Source organism: Drosophila rhopaloa, unplaced genomic scaffold (genome assembly GCF_018152115.1).
Source record: "Drosophila rhopaloa isolate 14029-0021.01 unplaced genomic scaffold, ASM1815211v1 contig_2, whole genome shotgun sequence".
Classification (NCBI taxonomy): Eukaryota; Metazoa; Arthropoda; class Insecta; order Diptera; family Drosophilidae; genus Drosophila; species Drosophila rhopaloa.
The window spans coordinates 1,057,861-1,081,426 of NW_025335083.1; the positions used below are offsets into that span (position 1 = coordinate 1,057,861).

The following is a 23,566-nucleotide window of genomic DNA, read 5'->3' on the forward strand; positions in this document are numbered from 1 at the left end:
TATAAACTTCCTGTCTAAAAATAAGCAGAATAAACCAAAGCAGAAAGAAGAAACAAACAATGTTTAAACTTGTTACTTGTGAAGTTAAGGGGTATATTGTATTCGCTATAAAGTATGTAACAGGTAGAAGGAATCGTTTCCGATCCTATAAAGTATATATATTCTTAGTTGGGATCAATATCGCTCGATCTAGTTAGGTCCGTCCGTATAAACGCAGATATCTCAACAACTATAAGAACTATTGATTTGTTAAGTTTGTATATTTACCCAGTAGACATTTATTTATTCGCCACGCCCACTCTAACGCCCACTAATCGCTAAATACTATATGTTCGCGCTTGAAAACTTGAAACTATCGCCCTTAGCTGTTCGGAAGATGGCGCCACCTAAAAGTGTGCGCCACCTGCTGGAGGCATAATTATTTTAAAATCTGTTAGCTCAGTAACGGGTATCTTATATTCGAGGCACTCCACTTAGCGTTTCTTCTTGTTTTGTAAACGATTTTCGCCTGTGACCGCGTCAAGACATTTTTTTAAAGAGGGAAAAGACGAAAACGAAGAGAAAATAAGGCCTTCCATTCCACAATGCCTCCTTTCAGCTGGAAATACTCAACAACGGGCCAGCGCAATCTAATTAGACATAATAAGGCAAGTGGTCGGCAAGGAAAGGGGCTTTCAGGTTGGGGATCAGCTGAGGGCAGCGAATATGACCAAAGAGTTTGTCAGCGCAGCCTCGCTGTTGCCAGGCGAAGGTTAGTTTGGCTAGCAACTGACCAAACAACCCAGCGAGCTATGCCCCAAACAGGCTCACGAATATTGTCGATCCCAGTGCGGAGTTTTTCCGGCCATGCTCTGTGCTATTAAAATATATTGCAGCAGCCATTTCACTAGACTTTATTTTTGCGCTTTAGTGCGGCAAACCAGAGTTGGGCTGTAGCCTGTTGCTTGACGGTTATAACTTAATTTTTTATGGTCATGAAAGTCAATTGCAGTTTGGCATTTCTTCTTTTGCCCGTGGAAACGCCATTATCATCGGCTCTGTCATTATAAGTTCTCTGTTTATTACGGCTAGGAATGCTTGTTGCTGACAAGATGAGCTTTACATGAGGGCAGCACAAACTGGCATATTGTAATGCTTGCTTTTGTAATGGTAAAGAGTGCCAAAAGTAGCACTTATCTATGTTTACTACCTTAAATGTTCTTAACTAATAAAGAAAGCAAGTATCCCAACTGTACTCACAGATTTACAAAAGTAGACGATTTTTTAAAGAGTTCACAACAATGAAACTGTAACATTTTAAATGTTTTTGAGGAAGTTAAGTACCCTAAATTTCTATCTTCAGTTGGACAGTATCGATCTCCTTTCACTTATAGTATAGCTTTTCACACATTTCACATTACAAATATACAACTATTGTAGAAACAGCAAATATAACGAAATGGTTTTAAAATATATTTACCACAATTTGGGTTTATTTTATAAATTCATTACGTTATTGCTGTTTGACCAATACCTTAAGTTATTTCGCAATTGGGTGACTATATTCTAAAGCTGTCATGCATCTGTCAACTGGCCGTAACCTTCAATGAATATAACAGACAACTTTTCGAATCGATATATTTATGTGTGCACCAACTATTTTACAAAATCTTACTGATAAAACGACTATATCCAATCAAAACCAGCCAAATTTGTTTCACTCTCTCACTTTTTTTTCCCAATATGATATAGTTGTCATATGTATGTCAAACAAAATCTGTGCTGTCGGGAATAATGTAGCCAAACTTTAGTACTCTCCACACTGCCTTGAGTTTCCTATCGAGTTAGCTGTCGATTGCTTAACTTGATTATCTTGTCCACATTGTGTTAGCTCCATAACTCGAGTTACAAACAACTGTTGTTGTTGTTCTTCGTCAGCCATATTTTGTGAGCCATTTTGAATTTCGCCTCAAAAAGCTGTGCTGAGTGGTGATAGTACTCGAATGCTGCCAACCAATAATCACAAAATGATTGGCCGGAACTGCTCTTAACTCTTTGACCTTTACATGGTTTCGTATGCACTCGTGAACCCAGTGTGAACCCAGCTAAACTCATTAAAGTTAGTTCCTTTTTCTGTTCTGTATATTTTTTTTTTCAAATCTCTCCTGATAGGAATGTGACAGCACTTATGCTTAGAACAGGAATGGTAAAACTCTTTTTCTGGCGCACGCACCAATTCAAACCAATTTCAAACAAAATAAGAAAATTATAGTGTCGGAAACGCTGTTAACTGCCTGTAAAATACCCTTGAACTCTAAGAGTACCTGATATTCAGCAAACCCACACTCATTGCTGTGTTATATATGATCATTGTAAAAAACCAAACGTGTGTCGCTCTCATGTTCACTTTTTGAGGTAGAGCTTCGGTTGGCGAATTGAAAACTCATAACAATTCTCACGTTTCGTTCCAAATTTTGTAAAAAAAAAATGTATTGTTTTGCATCATCACTATAGCAGAACAAGTCACACACACCGTAACCAGTAAATCCATTAACATAGAACAGCAAAAAATTATGAAGGTATATAGAAAAAGAACCGATAAAAGTCATAAAAATATGGCCATCGAAGACTGCTCGTAGACACAATTATGATTCCAAATTGCGAAGCGGGAATGCCCGCCGGCCAGACCGCAGATTGTTATGGTGTTGTTGATTTTTTCGGCTGTTGGTTAGACTGTAGATCTGGGCCTGGTTCCTGTGTGCGTAGAGTTCGGATCGAATCGGCCGACTGCTATGCAAATTCATCATCCGACAATGGCCTAGAAACACACAAAACCGGTGGCACTTTAGGTACCCACTCGTGCGCCTTCCATCCACCTTGTCAATGGTGCAATGAACTCAAACACGGGCCATACAGTTTCTTTAATAGTTTTACATTTCGGAGCTCGTGTGGACCCCCTGCTAATGAATGTGTCTGGCTTGTCCAGAAGCCACGATTGATTTGCATTTAAATGCTCAACGCACATGGCGTCTAATTTTTGCTTCAGAAATAACCTTCAAAAAAATTTAAAGAATACTTTGAGAATTATATTTGTATACCCTTGCAAAGAGTATTATAATTTAAGTCAAAAGTTTCCTGCCGCAAAGAGATTAAAATTTTTAATCAAAATCAACAGTCGACTGACTCACCTTCCGTTCATTTCTACACAATCGAATTGTCGTATGATGTTTATATAACTAGTAACTGGTCCACAAATTATATTGCCGCTTAACAATTGTATGGCATCTTTTTGCATTGCTCTAAATTTACATTAATTGGTCGGAAATGGTTTTTATTTCTTTTTTTATGATCATTTATATTTAATCTCTGCTTCATATATAATTTTACATTTATTAGCGGTCTCTTCGCTGACTAATGTTAATGATATTCTCCGTTCAACTGCTAAAAGTCGTTGCACTCCCGAACAATTAATTCCGGGAGCGAATCTCCAATTTATTACAAAACCAGTGGTGGCTCACCTCGTTGTTGTGCGAACATTCTTTATACACATAGAAAAAAATTCTTTTAAACGATCGATCTTAAGCTATCCCAATTAAAATTACACATTCGTTAATAAACGAATTGGAATAACCTAAGATCGATCGTCATTTAAAACCATATTTTTTTAAGTGGATAAAGAATGTTGGAAATGCTTTAAAGCACCGAAATTTTAGTTAGTTTTAATGTGTATTGTGTATTAAGGGGGTTCTCTTATATAATAGTGCAATAAGTACCTAATATTTTATATATTTTTTTAAAGAAGTAAACTGACTTCGACATGTGCGCTATTTTACAAAATGTTTATTCTGGTTTCACATATAAAATCAAAATTTTTGAGTGTCGGGTGTCCAAATGCGCGTCCAAAATGGCGGCTCCCGCAAAAAGTGTTCTGGAAACCGACCTCATCTGCGGGCACGGTGCAGGTCGCAGTTCGTTGTCTACAAGCAGAAAACCAAGTGAATACTAATGATACCATTCCGTAGAGGCGCCCCAACCTAAAAAACGTGAAAAAATTCGTTATGGAAATAAAATGGCGTCCACTTGAAAATAAAGTATCGTTTTTGCATGATTCAACTTAAGCTTTCGATATGTACAATATAAGAAAATCGATTTTGTAAACAAATTTTAAATGACGCAATGATAACAAGAAAGGAAAGCTAACTTCGGGCAAAGCCGAAGTTGATATACCCTTGCAAAATATTCTGTAAATTATATTCTATAATATAATTCTCACAAGAAATCCGAACTTCCTAACTTTAAAAACACCAAAGGTATGGCATTTTCAATCGTTCAGTTATATGGCAGCTATAGGATACAATCTTGCGATCCTTATGAAATTGGTAGGTCGGATTAATTGGCCAAAACTAAAACCCACAGAAAATCCCAACTTCCTAACTTTACAAACACCAAAGTGATGGCCTTTCGATCGTTCAGTTATATAGGATATAGTCGGCCGATACGGCTCGTTCCGACTTATATACTACCTGCAATAAAAAGACAACTTTTGGGAAAGTTTCAAGCAGATAGCTTTATAACTGAGGGACTAGTTTGCGTAGAAACGGACAGACGGACATGGCTAGATCGACTCTCCTGGTGATGCTGATCAAGAATATATATAGCTTATAGGGTCAGAAATGTCTCCTTCACAGCGTTGCAAACTTTTGACTGAAATTATAATACCCTCTGCAAGGGTATACAAATATTACCATTTACCCATTTGAGTCCATTATATGGACATAACAACAAATTTTAAGCGTGTCGTTTTCAAGGAAGGATATATGCTTTTGGGTGTTTCTCCAAAAAGGCATATACATAAATTGTCATTTTACCTGGGCCCATTAAACAATTTAAGGTTACAAATGAAATTGGAAATAATAAGAAACAAACATTGAAAGAAAAATATTTTAATAATATTTATTACAAATTGATTGTTCCTATGGGAGCTTTAAAATAAAGTCGCCCGATCCGGCACGTTCCCACTTATATACTACCTGCAATAGAAAGACAACTTTTGGGAAAGTTTCCAAATTTAACAAAATTTTCATAGAGATTTGAGCAGTAGAAAAAAAGTTACAGCGCCTCGTCCCCGCCCAAACCCAAACTTGAAACTTTAAACGCGAATATCTCGAAATGGTGTTTTTTGAAAAATGACTTTGCGGTGATATGGATTGGCGAAAAACTACTGAACCGATTTTCTTCAAATTTTTTTTAAATGTTCGTAATGAATTTTATTAGTACTTTGGCGATCGTTTTTCATGTAAAAATTTTTATTTCGCAGAAATAGATAGTTTTGTAAGAATTTTAGCGTATAAAAACGTTGCACAAAAAAAAAAAAAAAATTTTAAAACGTTCGTTCAAGTACAGGATACTACTTTAAACTAATGAAATATTTTTATTTTTTCGGTATCAGTTGACCCATTCGACCTGGGGAATTATCACCGCAAGGCTCTTTAAAAAAGGCTTTTAAGGGAAACAGCCACACCTTAAAAACTATTAAATATTTTTTCAAAATTTTTTGCATAAACATTGTCAACAATCTAAACTTTCAGAAAATATAATCATTCATTTAATAAAAATTATAGTTACATACATAAAAAATCAAAACTTTCCTATTTTTTTCGACAAAAAAAATGTATATACCCCCTTAACAAGTTGATGGTAATTAGAATTTATATAACCAGTTTTTCGAAAATATAAATTTCAATTCAACCAAGAATTTTTTTCTGTGCCCTTTTTGCAATACTTGGAAAAGCTTTATTTAATTATTTTTAAAATTGAAAAACTAGTTTGCGACTGAATCTTGATTCAGTACCACAGAAAGTAAGAAAAGTGTGGATTACACCAGTGGCAATAATTTAACAAAAATTAAAAAATGGTATTTAAAAGTGGATTTTATAATGCTACATATGCATTTTAAATTATATTAGCCGCATTTTTTTTGTGTGCATGCAAACATAAATTATTTTTGAATTACATTTGCAAACAATGCCACACCCGCATCTTCTAAAAGTGGAAAACAGAGCAGAGTTCTTGACAAACTGCAACCTACGTAAGCACTTCCTGTGCGACATTTTGTTTAGTTAACTACGCTGTATGATAAGTAATCTTAGGCAGATGATAACGAGTACAAACAGTACGCTACAAGAAAGGGAAGTATGTTGTTACGTTGCGATCTCTAGAGAAAATTCTACCAATTAGCCAAGGAATCTAGTAGTTTATTCCGAAGAGTCCGAGGCGTCGGTCTTTTTGCTCCGACATGGAGTTTAACAAAAGGCAAGGCAAAAATATACTTACTATAAGTTGAAGAAGATTAATATAAAGTGGTTGGCTTAATACAAAAACTATTTTCGTACAAATAATTTTTTAATAAAATAAAACTAACACGGGGATTTATTTATTTTAAATAAAGGAAAATATTGGAAAACATTTAAGTCTTGTTAAACCCTGTTGTGAATGTCTAGTGTACTTTGATTAACTAATAGTGCTTTTTGTAAATAATTAATTGACATGATTTGTAAAATTGTATGCGATTTTTCTTGTTCTGTAAGATAAAGAGATTTCGCCCTTAAATTAAGAAACAACTTTCAGCATCTAAAATCGTTCAAAAGTATTACTGTATTTGTTAAGAAAAAAATAAGTTTCTTTGTTTCCCTTTTTCCCGATTTCTACTTTGTGTAGAAACGCACAGACGGACATGTCTAGATCGACTCTTTTGGTGATGCTTATCGAGAATATATTTACCTTATAGGGTCAGAGATGTCTTAATTTTGTTTGCAAAATTTCACCTGAAATTATAATTATAAAAATATCGATTTTTATTTTGAGGAGATCAAGAATACCCCTTCAATTTTTTTTTTGCGCCATCTACCGGAACTTGTACTTAACATTCCGCATGGAGAGCGCTGTTTCAAAATGATTAAAAAGAGTAATTCTAAGAGTTGCTGTGGCAAAACCATTTCTAGATATAGATGATTATAGTGTCCGCTGGTTTTTAATGCGTAATAATGTACAATTTTTTTTATGATCTTTGCAGCTACAACATGCGCTTTGAGCCCTTGGGTCAGAAAATGTTCACACGCCGCAACTGGTTGCTGCGCTGCAGCATTCTGATCAATGTCGCCGTCATCCTGTACATTGGTAGTCAGTTGATGATCGGGGGCGGCAACAACTTCGCCAATGGCGGCAGTTTCCTGCTGCAGGACCAACAGCCAGTGTCTCTTATGCAAGTAGGGTCTGCCATTTCGGCGGCCCAGGTGCAGCAACAACAGCCGCCCACGCCCAAGAACCAGAACGTAAGAGATGTTTAGAGAATATTTAAACAGCTCCGACACTACTTCTTTGTTTTCTTCCAAACAGGTGGTCGAGATCTTCGAGTCGGAGGAAAAGCTACTGGTCAATTCAAATGCAGACTCTCCAGGAGCAGCAGCACAGGCGGCGGATGGCATTGCAGGTGCTCCGCAGTTGGCAAACGACAGTGGTGGCGGGGCAGCTGCATTGGGCGATCCTGGACAGGTGATCGGAAACATTGGAGCTGGGGGTGTTGCCGCGGGCGGCAATGCCGAGGTGAACAACACCCAGTCGGACGGTGGCTACATAGTCACTGGCGACGAAAAGGAGCTGGAGGAGCGGGTGCGATCCCTGATCAACTGTTTCGACCACGACTATCACCAGCAGACGTTGCAGCGCGGCGACTTTTGGGTGCTGCAGAACTACGTGCGGGCGGAGCATGGCGACATCAAGTGCCACGAGTCGATCACCTATACGACGCATGCGGACTACACGTTCCTGGACAACTTGGTGCCGCTGTTGGAGCGATGGAACGCCCCAGTGAGCATCGCCATGCACGCACCCGGCACGGACTTCCAGCCCACCCTGGACTCGATCCGGTACCTGCGGGAGTGCCTGCCCGGCAGCCACCTGGTGCGCGCATACACCACCTTCCACATCTACTTCGGCACCAAACATATCCCCAAGTCCGTACCCAAGCCGCACGAGGTATTCAAGACGGGATACAACTGCACACTCCCACCTCCGTACTTCAACGTGAGCTCAGGTCACCTGTACAAGGCACAGAAGAAGCTCCTGTATCCGGTGAACGTGGGCCGAAATATTGCCCGCGACTCGGCGCTCACCCACTTCATTTTAGCCTCGGACATCGAGCTGTATCCGAACCCGGGTCTTGTCAAGAAATTCCTCGAGATGATTGCCCGCAACGATCAATACTTGAGACGCAAAGCACCCAGGTGAGTTATAAACCTCATTAGTAAACCTAATTTTGTAATAATAGACCTTATTTTGCGAAAATCGGCATTTAATAGTCTGTTTGAAGTTTGTTTTCAGAAATTTTTAATTTAGTTAAAAAATGTATTTAAAAAATGGATCACTTTATAAATCACAATATAAATATTCAAGAATTTTTATGTTGCTAGTTATCTTTTTCTCAAATCTCCAATTAATGCTTTGAAATGCTTTTATCTATTTTATCTATCATTACTAAAAAACATTTCGGGTGTGCAAAATATTTCCGAGCAGGAAATTGTTATTATTTTGGTATATTTTCAAAAAAATTTTACTATAAAAGCAAATTGTTAATTAAACTATATTATTTTTGTATTAAAAGGGTGTTCCCACTGGCCATCTTCGAGGTGGAGGAGAGCTCTCCGGTGCCACATGACAAGACCGAGCTGCAAGAGTTCTTGCGCACAGGCAAAGCCATTCCCTTTCATAAACGTGTCTGCGCCAGCTGCCACGGGGTTCCCAAGTCCAAGGAGTGGATGTCCGCTAACGAGACAGACGAACTTAGTGTGTTTCACATAGGTAATTAATATAAGGCTATATGTTTCATTTATATTAATAACTTTATTTTTTCCGTTACAGGAAAGCGAACTGGTTACTATGTGCATTGGGAACCTATCTACATTGGAACTCATGCGGATCCCCACTATGATGAGCGGCTCAGCTGGGAGGGAAAAAGTGACAAGATGCCCCAGGTTAGAGCGATTTGTGTCAATAAATGGTGATTGTTGTCTAATAATAAAATATAATCCTTAGGGATATGCGCTTTGCGTACTGGACTACGAGTTCCACATACTGGATAACGCATTTCTGGTGCACAAACCAGGCATCAAAGTGCTGAAAAAGGACAATCGACGGGCCATGCTGTCCGGAAAGACGAACCAGCTGATTCGAAAGATCATCTATCCTGAACTGAAGATTATGTATGGCATGCGCAAGGGGTGTGCGATATAGTAACTAATTCTGAAACCGAGCTGAGCTCAGCCCCGATTGGACGGGAAGGAGGCAAAGGCGAAAAGACTACAACCCACTTCACTATTACTATTTGCAATGCTATAGATCGGTAGTGTTGACTTTACCGATTCCAATTCCCTTTATAGCTTTGGAAGAGCACTGCGAGTGTGTGTTTTACAATTAGCTAGAGACTTAGCCCTAGGACTAATAGAGCATTACGTAGTTAGGCTTAGCTATAGGCCAGGTCGTGTAACGCAATGTGGGCCTATAAGATTTTTTCGCGTTCTGGGTTTTCTTTTCCTACTCTGCAAAGCCCTGAGAGCATGGCTTAAACTGGTTTAAGGTAGTTAAATGTGGCTTTTAGGAATCATGCAATATTCCATTTACTAGGCCATTCGTAAGCTGATAGCAGCCAATAATCTAGACGGTCCTTTAATATCAACTACTGTTAAAGCATCTAAGCATAGAATTGATCCACTTCCATGAACTTCTGTAAATAATAACACACTAGAAACCACTTATTGGGCCTTTCCTCTCTCCTGCTCTCTGGCAACAACTGGAAGCTTGAGTTATGGGGATTTCAATTACTCAAAGGCAGTCATTATCAGATACTTTTAGTTTAGGCCATTAACTTAAGTTTATCGTTATTTTAGCTGAATTTTTCATATGCATCCATTTACGAGTTGAAGTTGAAGTTTTTCTACTTATGGATTTTATTTTCAAAATACTCAAGAGAGGAAATGAGAGCAACATTATTTTTGTATACCAGGGCGAGATTCCTAATTAAAATCAGCAAAAACAACAGTCTTACCATTTTGTGTGTCTGTACTTGCATTAAACAATGTTTTCTTGGGCACTGTAGACTTACTGTAAAGACCAAAACGTAGAGTAGACCGATACCGGGCCAAAACAATTCCAGCGTTAAATATTTGACTTGAATAGAGTAATCATTGAATTGGAACATATTACATAGACTTTGAGAGTTAAATCGTAATAATATAAATAAAATTAAAAGGCTAAAGACAAGTTTCAACAAAACACAAATACTATTAAAATTTATACGAGAAAACACACTTGAGAATTGATTTGTTTACTTACCGCACTGGTAGGGAAAACAATTAATGCAATTGAAGATTACATTTCAAAAAGCATAAATGCGAACCGTGATATTTGTACTAGTAAAGCGATATGGAGATGTTAAACCTAATTAATAAGAAATCAGGGGAACGATCGAAAACAGAGATCAGAGACCCATATGCATTAAACTTAACATAACTTTAGTTTTGTATATGTTTTTTATTAGTGTTGAACATTAAGTCAAACTTGTGCACATATAAATGTTAAAAACAATAGGTATTGTCAAATCGAATCCACGATTCGGTGCCGAGTGAAATGCTGAAGGTTTTTGTTGCGTATGCCTTATCAAAATAAAGAAAAATAATAGTAACTAAGTGGTCGATTTTTAGAGAGTTGCAAAATATTAGTACTTAGCTGAATACAGCAAATTTTACGTATGTTGTTGAATATTTAATAAAAGTACATTTTAAAAGTGACTTGGGAACAACATACAACAATTGGTGTTTGTAATTATTTCACATTTAGTACATAAACTTTGATTTATCAGATCAAGTCTTACACTTATTCGCTCAAAAAATTGGTTCGACTAACTAAATTGGTATGACTAAAATATCACCAAACCTGTTGGAAGTTGTTGAAAAAGTAGCTGAGAGCAGAGTTAAAAATATAAGTAGAATACAAAGATTTGAATAAAAGGATATATTTGTATGATGTAATGTAAAGTGTAAAAGTGCCTTAGACAAAACGAAAAAATATAAAGTATTTATAAGAATCCATGCAGCTGGAATATTTTTTGAGTTTACTTGTGAATTTGCATCATTTTGTGTTCAAAACAGCTATAGGAACGCATACAGCGTATTTTTGTATGTATATAATAAAAACCTTTCGGCAATGTATTAAAACTAAAAATAAATCGAAATGAATCATTTTTAAAACTTTGAGTCGATGTAACTTTTTCAATTAAATGAGTCTTCTTATGATTCAAAACCTGCCAATTTATTAATTCCTTTTACTTTACGAAAAATAGTTTTAATTTAGTTTTTAAATGATTTTATTAGAATCAATACCTAATTTGATCAGGAGTCTTTGATCGTAAAATTTGGACTTACACATATTTAAAGAACGCCTCATATGTCTTAACATAACTTTTGTAAGAGTCAAGTGCAAATCTGCTGAGCATGGACTACTAGCTTAAATCTAAGGAAAGCTACACAAAAACAGACAAAATAAAGAAAAATAAAAATATAGAAAACTGTTTTATTCTCTTTAAGCATAGCTAAATGGCTTTTGAACGAGGTAATTTTAATGATACTGACCAACAAAATTAATTCGAAAGAATCCTCATTAAACAAAACTTTCTTTGGCGCAGTTGGACTCCCCTATTAAAAAATGACCTAACCTTTTCAAAGAGAACTCTTTAAAATCTTGTTATATTCTTGCAGAGGGTATTATAATTTTGGTCAAAAGTGTGCAACGCAGTGAAGGAGACATCTCCGACCCTATAAAGTATATATATTCTTGATCAGGATCACCTCCTGAGTTGATATAGCCATGTCCGTCTGTCCGTCTGTCTGTCCGTCTGTCTGTTTCTACGCGACTAGTCTCTGAGTTTTAAAGCTATCGAATTGAAACTTTGCACACACCCTTCTTTCCTTTGCACGCAGTATATAAGTCGGAACGGCCGAGATCGGCCGACTATATCCTATAGCTGCCATTTAACTGAACGATTGGAAATACCATAACTTTGGTGTTTGTAAAGTTAGGAAGCTGGGATTTTCTATGGGTTTTATATTTGGTTAATCAATCCGACCTACCAAATTTCATAAGGATCGGCCGACTATATCCTATAGCTGCCATTTAACTGAACGATTGGAAATGACATAACATTGGTGTTTTTAAAGTTAGGAAGTTGGGACTTTTTATAAGTATTAAGAATGCATCATTTGAATAATTTTGGAGAATATAATTTATAGAATATTCTGCAAGGGTATATCAACTTCGGCTCCGCCCGAAGTTAGCTTTCCTTTCTTGTTTTTATTTCGTGTTCGGTAAGCGATTTCATCTCGACCCTCGGGACTTCTTTAAGTTTTCCATGCATATGCGAAAAAGCTTTCAAATAAATGATTTTTGAGATTTTTGTTATATATAAAATAAGTTTTCGATGTGAAACAAGAATTTGAAATAAAAAATAAGATTGACCTGAAAACAGGTAAAAATCGGAAGATAAACTTAAAAATAAAACGTTCCTTTAATAAAATATTAGGTACATACTTTTCCTAATCAGGACCCAACCGCATCAAAATTGTAATAGATTTTGTAAACAAGTGTTATTTATTCCGGTATTGTTTTGCCGGTATTTCAATCCATTTTGTCGGTTGCCTTCAACAAGTTTTTTAGTCACCTGACATTTGCAGCATATTTCGTCATTACTTTTTTAAGCTATCGTTCCTTAAAAATCCCCACAACCTAAGTTACGGCCTAATGCCATGATCATTGTCAGATTTTCGTGATTGGTACGGCCTCATGGGCGCAGTCGGCCTTGACTTTAAGTTGGATTTTCTGGTTTCTTTTGAATTTTGGTTGGCTTCTCATCGAAAACAAAAGTGCGAAATATGGAAATCAAATTCAAAATAAATTAAATACAGACGTCGTTAATTAATATTTAGCTGAAACTGAGAGCCGAACTTGCTTGGATGATGAACTGACTCACATGGAGCGAAAGGAAGCTTTTTTTGTTGAAATTTATGCCATCTGATATCTTTTTGTTATTCGTTTATTGTTTTTTTTTATTGCAACTGAGACGACGGCAAAAGCTGATGCGATTCCCCAACAGGTAGAGGATGATCAGCAAGCTCCGGCGACGGCTCGGCTCGCTGTGTTCATAATCTTGGAGAGCTTAAGCTTCGGATGCGCTGTCGCTTGTCACATCACCAGTTAATATCTGCGTTGCGTTTCTAGCGCAAAACAGTCGAAATTGTCAGCTCGTTGGGTCAGCATCGCCAGAGCTCTCTTTTAGTTTTAACGTTTAGTGTCCACAGCAATCCCGAGGATTTAACAATACAGTTGTCATGGCTAAAATAATAATCTGTGCTTTATTGTGCGTTGCCATGTTTGGCTCGATGGGTTAGTACTAATACAATTTACCCTTAGCAGATTTATTGCCAAAACGTTTGATTTTGATAAAAAAAAAACATTTTCCCATTCAAATTGGTTGTGGTTATACCATAGAAACAATAAAATTCAAGAGAGTGAATATAAATGTATTTTATAACATATTAAACTTTACCCTTTTAAATAATTTTATGAATCATCAATCTCTTAAATTAAGATAATAAATATTATGTTTTCGGTTTTTAGAGTAAATTTTTAATGAATTTCGTACTAAACTTTGTCTCAAATATTTCGCAAAATCTGCAATTGTTTGAAGAAATTGCAATTTTGAAGCTGAGGTGATCGTGCGATATTTATAGGATGGAGTTATCCGACTTACATTCATCTCACAATACCAGGAAATCACACGAATCGCATAAAGGAAGAGAAAAATTCAAGTAATCATTGCACCCGCGAAAATGAATTTCTCAAGTAATACTAATATTTAAAGTCACACCGAAATTTCATTAATATTTCAAGGTCGACAGGCAGCATTTTCAAAAATTTGATTCACACGTTGAAGCAGACAGAAAAAAGTCGATATTGCATAACCTTTGTATGGCGATGGTCCAATGGGTGATCGCGTCGACGCCATGAAACGAGTTTATCTGGCGGATAGCGGTCAGACTTGTTAGGGGGAGCTGAAGGCGACATATTGATCTCGTTGCGTGCGCAGCCGGTTGTTGTGACCTTTAAGCGTCTTTGCACCTCCTCGGGGAAGCTCTTTAAATTTGGTTTAACATCTTTACTATGCCACCGAATGGTGGAAAAAGAATGAAGCGAAATCATACATTTTAGAGATATAAGCGACTTTTAAGTTCTTTAAGTGTCTTCTATTGCTTTCATTTATTTCTTTTGGGTTTAATCTGGCAAAAAGGAAAACTTTATTGTGCTAAAGTTCGAATATGGGCCAATACCAAAAACATTGACTTGGTCGAAAATTTGAAAACTATCATCTATAAACCACAGTTTATGTAAATCCAACATTTTATTTCAAAATTTTTTTATTTTCTTACATTTATTACACTCATGTTACAAAAAAAAAATTGTCCCAGCCCTCGCCCAAGGAATCCTCTTTCAAAAACATAAATAGACATTTCAAAACGATTCTTACATTTAACAAAATGTAAGAGACTCCTTATAAATATTGTTTTTTGGCGTTCAACGCACAATTTTAAATGGCAAGTTTAATTTAGTTTAATGCAACAATTAAGCTTTGTAATTGTATTATTTTTAGAAGCTGCACAAGACATATGCAAAAGTGGAAATAGCATTTCAATCCGCCTGGCATCATATTAGTAATGGAAATATTTTTTGTGCCGCATATTCTCAACGGCCTAAAATTAAGCAAATGATAATGATATTATTTTATAACAAATTTATTACATCTCACCCTTTTCAAGCATGCGAAAAACGAAGCTTTTTGGTTTCGATCTAAGAGTTTATAAAAACAATGAAACTGTACCAGCAAGTTGGGAACTTCCTAAAAAAAAAATGTAAATCAAGTTTGCTATTCACGCACGAACAAAATTCAGAATCAATTCAGCAAGCGCTAAAGCGTACGCAATTTAAGAATATTATTATCCAATTATGGATGTTCCCATTTCAAAATAATTGGAACCGACTCTATTGATCAATAATCGCTTATGAAAAAAGAATAGTTGCTGTATTTATAATGTATTTATACTGTATACTTTCTTAAAAAAAAGTTCGTCTGTCCGTTCTTAGTGTTGCCGAAAACTAAAAATCTAATAGAAAATGTTTTAAAAATATTAATTTTAATTACGCCCATAAGCCGCGAAATGTTCATATTTTTTGTGCTCCCAAAGCTGGTGTGCCAAACGTCAGATTATACGTCTTAAATTTCTTCTAAAGAAAACTTGTATTTATTGCTTTACACAACAAATTACTGGGATATAAATAAACCAACCTTTTAAACTTATTTTCTACTTGATTGTGTAATCTTTGTCGAAGGTAATAATAATTTGTTAGTATCGGGCTTTTATTACACGAGTTTTAAAACAAACCAAACAAATTGAACGTAGACATTTTAGGTTGCAAAGACTATAATTAATTATATAATCCACTGCAATAACTGAACATCTTAAAAAGGGCATGCTAATTAAATGTCTTATTAATGCTAATTAAAAAATATATTTGTAGTTCTATATTTTTGTATCTTTATGATCTATACTTCCTAAATGTATTTACCATAACTGCCTAAACGAATTAGTCTTCCTGACCCGATTTATGCCCCGTATGGAAACTAATTTTCCTTCTTGGATTAGTTTATCATATTATCAGCTTGCACTCGTGGCGCTTGGTGACTAGACGAATAATTATTGAAAATGTAAAGACTATGTCATTCAGCCATTCTTTAAAAATGTATTTCTGAACAATATCCATTGGTATGTGCTCACAACTCATTAAAATGTTAAAACCCGAGTATGGGTACGTAAAATCGCGGGAAGACGAGACAATCCATTGTTGAGTCTGAGTTTCCCGCGGTATGTTCGATCATAAAGTATGTACAATGTGACAAATAGCTAAAAGAGAGGCAGTTTCTCATCATAAATCATTAGAGGTAAGCCGCCACCCCCAACCTGTTGATCCATATTAACCCGCATCCGCTATCTCTTCCAGCCGCCGCCGCTTCAGGAGGTTGCCGGGAGGCGAATGGAACCTCTCCGGTGTCCGGATCCTGCGACGCCTACATTGAGTGCAAGAATGGCGTGGCCGAGGAGAAGCTGTGCCCCGACGGCCTGCTGTACAACGAGAAGTCCACGGGCTACCCCTGCGGCTACCCCATCGACGTGGAGTGCACCCAGGCCCAGAGCCGTCTGCAGGCCGCCCAGCCCACAGAGGACTGCCCCCACCAGTTTGGGTACTTCCGCAAGGGCGATGCCGGCAACTGCGGCCAGTTCATGAACTGCGACGCGGGCCGTGGCTTCGTGTTCGACTGCCCCGAGGGCCTGGCCTGGAACCCGGCCACCTACAAGTGCGACTGGCCCGACCAGGTCGAGGACTGCGATGCCGAGGCCTTCCTGGGCTTCCGCTGCCCGGCCCTGGCTCCCAAGTCCGAGCTGCTCGGCGAGCAGGAGGCGGACTACACCTTCCATCCCTCGCAGGACAACTGCCAGGTGTACTTCATCTGCATCGAGGGACGCCCGCGACGCATTGGCTGCGGGGAGGACCAGGCCTTCAACCAGGAGCTGAAGCAGTGCGACGACATCGAGAACGTGCCCAACTGCAGCAGCGCCATTCGAGAGAAGGGTGCTCAGATCAAGGCCGCGCGTCTTCACGCCAAGAAGAACTAAGTCACAATCCAGTTGTGATCCTCCACGAACAGGCCATGTGGCGACAAGTTGCTCGAGTTCTCTAGTCTGTAGTTAAAGATTTTGGCAAACTGATTGTTGACATTTTGCTCGTAACAATAAAAGACGTTAAACCCAAACCAATGAAATCCGAACCAGCTTTTCTTAAATCACATATGTACTTTCTTCTACGTCAAGAGACATCACCTCCTAATGGCCTGCTTTCTGCATTACAGCTCTTGGCTCCCCGGAATGCCCCGTGCCCAACGGAAGGTTCGCGTCGGGGGATCAGTGCGACGCCTACACCGAGTGCCAGGATGACGTGCCCGTCCAGAAACTGTGTCCGGACGGTCTGCTGTTCCACCAGCGCACCAAGGCCCAAGGGGAGTGCACCTACGCCCCGTACTCCACCTGCAAGGAGAGGGCCCGCCTGCAGCCGGCCAACGGGACGGATGAGTGTCCGCGCCAGTTCGGCTTCTACCCGAACGGAGACGCCGCCAAGTGCGGCGTGTACCGCAACTGCGCACATGGCGTGGCCAGTCAGACCAAGTGCCCCGAGGGACTGGCCTTCAACGAGGAGACCTACCAGTGCGACTGGCCCGATCTGGTGGCCAGCTGCAACGCCGAGGCCTTCCTGGGCTTCGACTGCCCCGCCGCCGACCCGATCGACGCAACTGCCCCCGAGGTGGACGTCAGTCCGGAGGGGGAGCTGCGCTACTATCGCCACCCCCAGACCTGCAAGAAGTACTTCGTGTGCGTCAACGGACACCCGCGGCTGTACAACTGCGGCAAGTACCTGGCCTTCAACTCGCAGACGAAGCTGTGCGACTTCTACAACAAGGTGCCGGAGTGCTATGCTCTGCTGAAGGAGAAGCAGCGCCTCAAGGCGGAGAAGCTGGGTCAACCGGTGGTCCAGCCAGAGCAATAGGCTCCTGGACTCACGGAATGGTGCTGAGAGGCTGCAATCTACACACTCTTTGTGCAATGTAAATATGTAACTGATTATTGTTTGTGCATTGAATAAATTAGTAATTCTTGTATATATATACACAAAATCAAAAAAAAGTTATGATAACACTTTAAGGGACTGGGGTACGAAGAAAGGCAACAATCACATGCCCAATTCCATACAAATTCTTTATAGAGCTCCTGCGGAAAGGTTCAAAAAGACCAGCAAGCCAGTCTCGCAGAAAAGTAAAGACTATTTTCCAGAGCCAGTCTTTATGCACTTCCAGATTTACTTCTCATAATTCTAAAGCTAACTTCGGGCGGAGCCGAAGTTGATATACCCTTGCAGAATATTCTATAAATTATATTCTCCAAAATTATTCATATGATGCATTCTTAATACTCATAAAAAGTCCCAACTTCATAACTTTAACGAGGACGGAAGCTAACTTCGGCAAGCCGAAGTTTTAATACCCTTGCAGACTTTGACGAAATTGCTAAAAGTGAAAAAGTAGCGAAAGGAATAAGGTATACATAAATAAACTAGATTTGCATCGTTTCAAGTCAATTGCTTTTATACTGCAAAAATGTCATATACAAATAGAAAAAAAGGGATACTTTCGCAGCCTTTAACAATTTTTCCTATCTCCTTTAAGATATAGACTTCCGAGCGGCAGGCGCTTTTACCCTAATCAAGATATGCGTAAATAAATAGAATTGGAAAAATTTATGTTAGTAGCTTACACTCTGCGCGAAATATTCTGATAATCATCAAATTTGGACCGATTTCACCCTATTGTTCCTATGGGAGCTATAGGATATAGACGTCCGATCGGCACGCGCTTTCACCTTGATCAATGTATGCATAAAAAAATAGGATTTGGAAAGATTCATGTCAATAGCTTGTATACTGCGTGAAATATCCTAAAAATCATTAAATTTTAACCGATTTTACCCTTTTGTTCCTATGGGAGCTATAGGATATAGACGTCCGATCGTCACGCGCTTTTACTCTGATCAAGGTACGCATAAAAAAATAAGATTTGGAAAGATTTATGTCAATAGCTTTTACACTGCGCGAAATATCTTCCATTCTTGCAAGTTATATCCGATTGTTCCTATGGGAGCTATAGGATATAGACATCCGATCGGGGCGGTTTTCAAACTTGATCTGCGTACACTTGTTTTAGGACGACTGTGAAAGTTTCAGATCGCTAGCTTTTAAACTGAGCTCGCAAACGGTATTGAAACAGACGGACAGACGGACAGACGGACAGATGGACATGGCTATATCGACTCCCCTATTGATCCTGATCAAGAATATATATACTTTATAGGGTCGGAAACGTCTCCTTCACTGCGTTACAAACTTCTGACCAAAATTATAATACCCTCTGCAAGGGTATAAAAACACCAAAGTTATATCATTTCCAATCGTTCAGTTATATGGCAGCTATAAGATATAGTCGGCCGATCCTTATGAAATTTGGTAGGTCGGATTGATTGGCCAAAAATAAAACCCATAGAAAATCCCAACTTCCTAACTTTACAAACACCAAAGCTATGGCATTTCCGATCAATCAGTTATATGGCGGCTATAGGATATAGTCGTCCGATCCTTATGAAATTTGGTAGGTCGGATTGATTAGCCAAAAATAAAACCCATAGAAAATCCCAACTTCCTAACTTTAAAAACACCAAAGTTATGGCATTTCCGATCGTTCAGTTATATGGCAGCTATATGATATAGTGGCCCGATCCGGCTCGTTCCGACAGACGGACGGACAGACGGACATGGCTAGATCGACTCTCCTGGTGATGCTGATCAAGAATATATATACTTTATAGGGTCGGAAATGTCTCCTTCACTGCGTTGCAAACTTTTGACTGAAATTATAATACCTTCCGCAAGGGTATAAAGATGCTTTATTAAGAGCCTTATGAAAACTAAAAAAAACATAAACATTTTGAGCATAAACAGAAATTTTTTTAAAATTTTTTAATTTGCTACAACTTAGTTGTTGCTTGGATTTGTTGAAATGGCTGATATGTTGAATTTACCGAAAAGAAACTTTATTAAGTACTATAATTTTTCGGCACAATCAAGCACAACTCAGTTAAAGTAATCGTACCTACATAAAATAGGTAGAAAGACCAACCTTTTACCGATGCTTATATTAACTTAGTACCACACATATTGTAAAATTACCGCTGTATCGGTAAAATTATTATTCAATGCGAGAAGCTCTAATATCATACACTAATATCAGTCTAACGCTGTACTATTTATTACCTCTCTGACAACCTTTTGAAAGAATGGGTAAATTTGTCTTCGACCTAGTGTGCAGTATGGGGTAATCGACCAATTTTTGTGGCATTAATTAATATCCTAAAAACGAAGTTTTTGCAGAGGGTTAAAATTCAGTCAAAACTCACCAGGCCATGCCCATCTTTTTTCCGTCCTTCCTCCTGTCCGTTTCTACGCAAACAGGTCCCATATACTATATGGGTTTATGTTACGCAAAAACGTAGATATAGTTTTATTTCATTGTTTTTCCTTTAGATTGGCATTATAATAATATTTTAATCTTATATAATATAATTTTATTGGGAGCCACGAATTAATATCTCAATGAGCAACGAAGAAAAGAATGAGCGTAGAAGCTTTTTCTAAAAGCAACCCAGCTCTACTTAAGCAAAGAGGAAGCAAACTGCGGCAAGCCGAAGTTTATTTACCCTTGCAGTTATTACAAAACGAATACATTTTTATTTCTTTGCCTATATTACTAAAAAGCTATGTCGATTTTGCGCTGCATTTTGTCATCGTTTCTATGGCAGCTATATGATATTGTTGTCCGATTTTGACAAACGTTAAAGCGTAATTGTGATATAGTAAATAATTACAATAAAAATTTTGATAAACAGAAAAACAGTACACATTTTTTTTTTTCTATGGGACCGTTATGATATAGATAATTTAATTTAATTAAGACCGTATTTCCATAGTATTTTAATAATACCAAATCCCAAAGAACACAAAACAAGTTTAAAAACAACAAAGTTATACTTCATAAAATTGTTTTTTCCTGATTGTTCCTATGGGAGCTATATGATATAGTCTGCCGATCCGGCTCTTTCCGACATATTTACTAACTGTAATAGAACGAAAACATTTTTGTTTCAAGCAGATAGCTGTAAAACTGAGGGACTAGTTTGCGTAGAAACGGACGGACGGACGAACAGACGGACATGGCTGGATCGACTCTCCTGGTGTCAGCATCATCAAGAATAAATGTACTGTGTAAGGTCGGAAATGTCTCCTTCACTGCGTTGCAAACTTTTGACTGAAAATATAATACCCTCTGCCAGGGTATAAAAAGATAGCAAGGTCTTGTTCCAGCCCCCCCACTCCACCCTACGTCACGGAGCTTGCAGTGTATAACTCCACCACCGTCTCACGACGCACCAGCAACAAACATTGTGACCTCTATAATTCTGCAACCGCAGCTACAGCAACAACTAAAAAAAGATTTCGCTGCTATCTTCGGATGCGCTAAATACAATTACAACACCAATTGTAAGAACCAGTGCCAATATCGGCAATAATGAAAATCTACAAGCGAGCTCCGGCTATACAGACTGGTATGAGTCCCTACCCTACATCCAATTAAAGCGCAAGCCTAGCACGCAAATTAAAATGGCTAGAAATAATCCAATGATAAACCGCCTCAATAAGGGCAGCTAACTAATAGCACAAACAGATATGCCCTTTTGGTGGTTTAAGAAAGTAATAACCCCGAACCTGGAAAGAGGTCTAAAAGAAACCAAAGACATCATTCAAATATATAAAAAAACAAGAAAGGCTTAAACTTCGGCAAGTTAAACTAATAAACCATTTTTATACCCTTGCAGAGGGTATTATAATTTTGGTCAAAAGTGTGCAACGCAGTGAAGGAGACATTTCCGATCCTAAAAGTATAACTATTCTTGATCAGCATCACCAGGAGAGTCGATCTGGCAATTTGTCTTGCCAGACAGTTTGTATTTGTTCCCTGATACTGAAAAAATCGTGTAATCATAATTCAGTACCCTGACTTTAAAAATAACACTTTTCAGGAGAGCGCTTTACACTTGCGTTCCTTCGTGCCCTGAGTGGATTGCCGAAAGATTTAGAATTATTCATTTAGCTCCCATCTATGTTATATTTTTACACAGTATTCTGAGCGGTTGTGCTTTCGCCCTCATAAACAAAAAATAAAAACCTCTTAAAATTTGTTTTAATTAGTTCCGATATCGGTATGGCATAGAATTGACTTTTTCTATAAATGATGTTTTGGATCTTGAACTGATACAGCAACAAAATATGCTAGGGAACCTAATGAATAAAATATTATTTATTAACATTTTAATCAAAGTAAGCTGTAAATAAGTATGTACTGACTGATTTAACGCCAAACGATTTCCATAGAAACCCAAGCCTATTCAAACATGTAAAAGTTTAAAGTTCTTTTCAATCCCTTATGTCCTGAAGTAGAGAGAGAGACCATCTGCTACTTTTACAATCATCGACTATCGAATGAGTTTATCATTGTAACAGCCGATTGCTATTTTTTTAAGATTAAAATATAGACCTAACTAGAATTCTGTATGAAATATTAGTTGTCCTTATTCTATTAAATAACCCGTATGCTGAAAAAATAGAACTCTCTTTATTACTTAAATTTTAGTTTGCAATTTATTATCAGTTTCAGATTTTCCGTTTTTTAATTTAGGGTGTTAGTTAATAATAATAGTTAGCTTATTAATAATTGGTAGATTAAATAAACTTATATTTATATTGCATAAGTAAGATGGCAAACCACTTCCACACATTTAAACTTTATATCGTGAACTTATAATCATGCTCGTATTTTTAAATCAATTTAAAATTTTACAATGTTTTCATTTGTTAAAAAATTCGTTTTTAAGAGCCAATACCATTTCGAAGTAAAGGTTTTGTCTTTGAAAATAATTTAAGCTCGAATTTTGTATTGTTGATTTAAAACAATTATTCTGTATTATCACTAAGTAACCAATTTGTTTCGTTGAGAACTTTTTAGGGTTGCTTAAAACTAAATTCTCCGTTCAACCTTTCGGGTCCGATCGCTTCCGTTTTCCTCCGATTCTTTTCTTCTTTGGCTATAAAAATTAAATTACTTATAGGTTTTTTTTCAACTTTTGCACTATTTTGTTGTAGATGTTTTTGCTGCTGTGTGAGTTTCAGTTTGTTCATTACATTAAATTACAACAAATAATTCGTAGTTAAGTATGGTATTTTGTTTTTACAAATTTTTCGATTCATATCGTATCTTTTTGCTTTGTGGTGCTTGGCTAAGGCGACTTTTGTTTGGTTGTTTTCACTTTGTTTTTTTTTGTCTTTACATTTTGCAATATATTCTTTTGTATCCGTTTCCATGCTTTTCACTTTCTTTTACATATAAAGAAATAATAAATTTACTTTGAAAAAATAAAAAATTAAATTTATACTCAAAAAACAAATTTAAAATATAAGTAAATAATTTTTTAGTCGTTTTAAAATTTGTGCTAGAAATTCGGCTATTAAAATTATTTAAGTTCATACACACACTCAAGAAAAAGTACATATCGTTTTCACTTCATCGTTTTTGTTACGTTTTGGTTTTCATTTTAACATATTCAGTCTTTCAGCTTTAAAAATAAATAAATTAATTAAATTAATTTATTTAATTACACTTAAAAACATCTGTTTGCTTGCTGCCTGTAAATAATTTTGAGTTCTATTGCATTTATGT

At 37.3% G+C, this 23,566-nt stretch overlaps 3 protein-coding genes across 6 annotated transcripts in view; all 3 read left to right on the forward strand.

Annotated features, from left to right (window-relative positions):
• Nucleotides 1-11,279, forward strand: part of LOC108049437 (beta-1,4-glucuronyltransferase 1) — a 56,435-nt gene extending 45,156 nt beyond the window's left edge. For 3 of the 4 annotated variants that reach the window (XM_044459567.1, XM_044459568.1, XM_044459569.1), the window contains 5 exons: nucleotides 7,052-7,310; nucleotides 7,375-8,261; nucleotides 8,639-8,835; nucleotides 8,896-9,008; nucleotides 9,070-11,279. In XM_044459567.1, the coding sequence (XP_044315502.1) occupies nucleotides 7,059-7,310; nucleotides 7,375-8,261; nucleotides 8,639-8,835; nucleotides 8,896-9,008; nucleotides 9,070-9,267 (1,647 nt within the window). In that variant the 5' untranslated portion in view covers nucleotides 7,052-7,058 and the 3' untranslated portion in view covers nucleotides 9,268-11,279. Of the gene's footprint in view, nucleotides 1-6,246; nucleotides 6,292-7,051; nucleotides 7,311-7,374; nucleotides 8,262-8,638; nucleotides 8,836-8,895; nucleotides 9,009-9,069 lie in introns of those variants that run through there. The other variant, XM_017130617.2, reaches the window with a different exon arrangement.
• Nucleotides 11,280-13,277: 1,998 nt separating this feature from the next.
• LOC108049457 (protein obstructor-E) lies at nucleotides 13,278-16,948 on the forward strand. The gene is made up of 2 exons (XM_017130638.2): nucleotides 13,278-13,467; nucleotides 16,138-16,948. The coding sequence occupies exons 1-2, from the start codon at nucleotides 13,413-13,415 to the stop codon at nucleotides 16,809-16,811; spliced, it is 729 nt and encodes a 242-aa protein (XP_016986127.1). The 5' UTR covers nucleotides 13,278-13,412; the 3' UTR covers nucleotides 16,812-16,948.
• A 36-nt stretch (nucleotides 16,949-16,984) lies between these two features.
• On the forward strand, nucleotides 16,985-17,865 carry LOC108049415 (protein obstructor-E). The gene is made up of 2 exons (XM_017130596.1): nucleotides 16,985-17,000; nucleotides 17,045-17,865. Exons 1-2 carry the CDS (start codon nucleotides 16,985-16,987, stop codon nucleotides 17,734-17,736), a joined length of 708 nt encoding a protein of 235 aa, XP_016986085.1. The 3' UTR covers nucleotides 17,737-17,865.
• Nucleotides 17,866-23,566: the final 5,701 nt, after the last annotated feature.

Coding starts and splice junctions, on each gene's coding strand:
- LOC108049457 (XM_017130638.2), top strand. CDS start 13,413: ATGGCTAAAATAATAATCTGTGCTTTATTGTGCGTTGCCATGTTTGGC. Junction 13,468..16,137: donor TGCCATGTTTGGCTCGATGG/GTTAGTACTAAT, acceptor TATCTCTTCCAG/CCGCCGCCGCTTCAGGAGGT.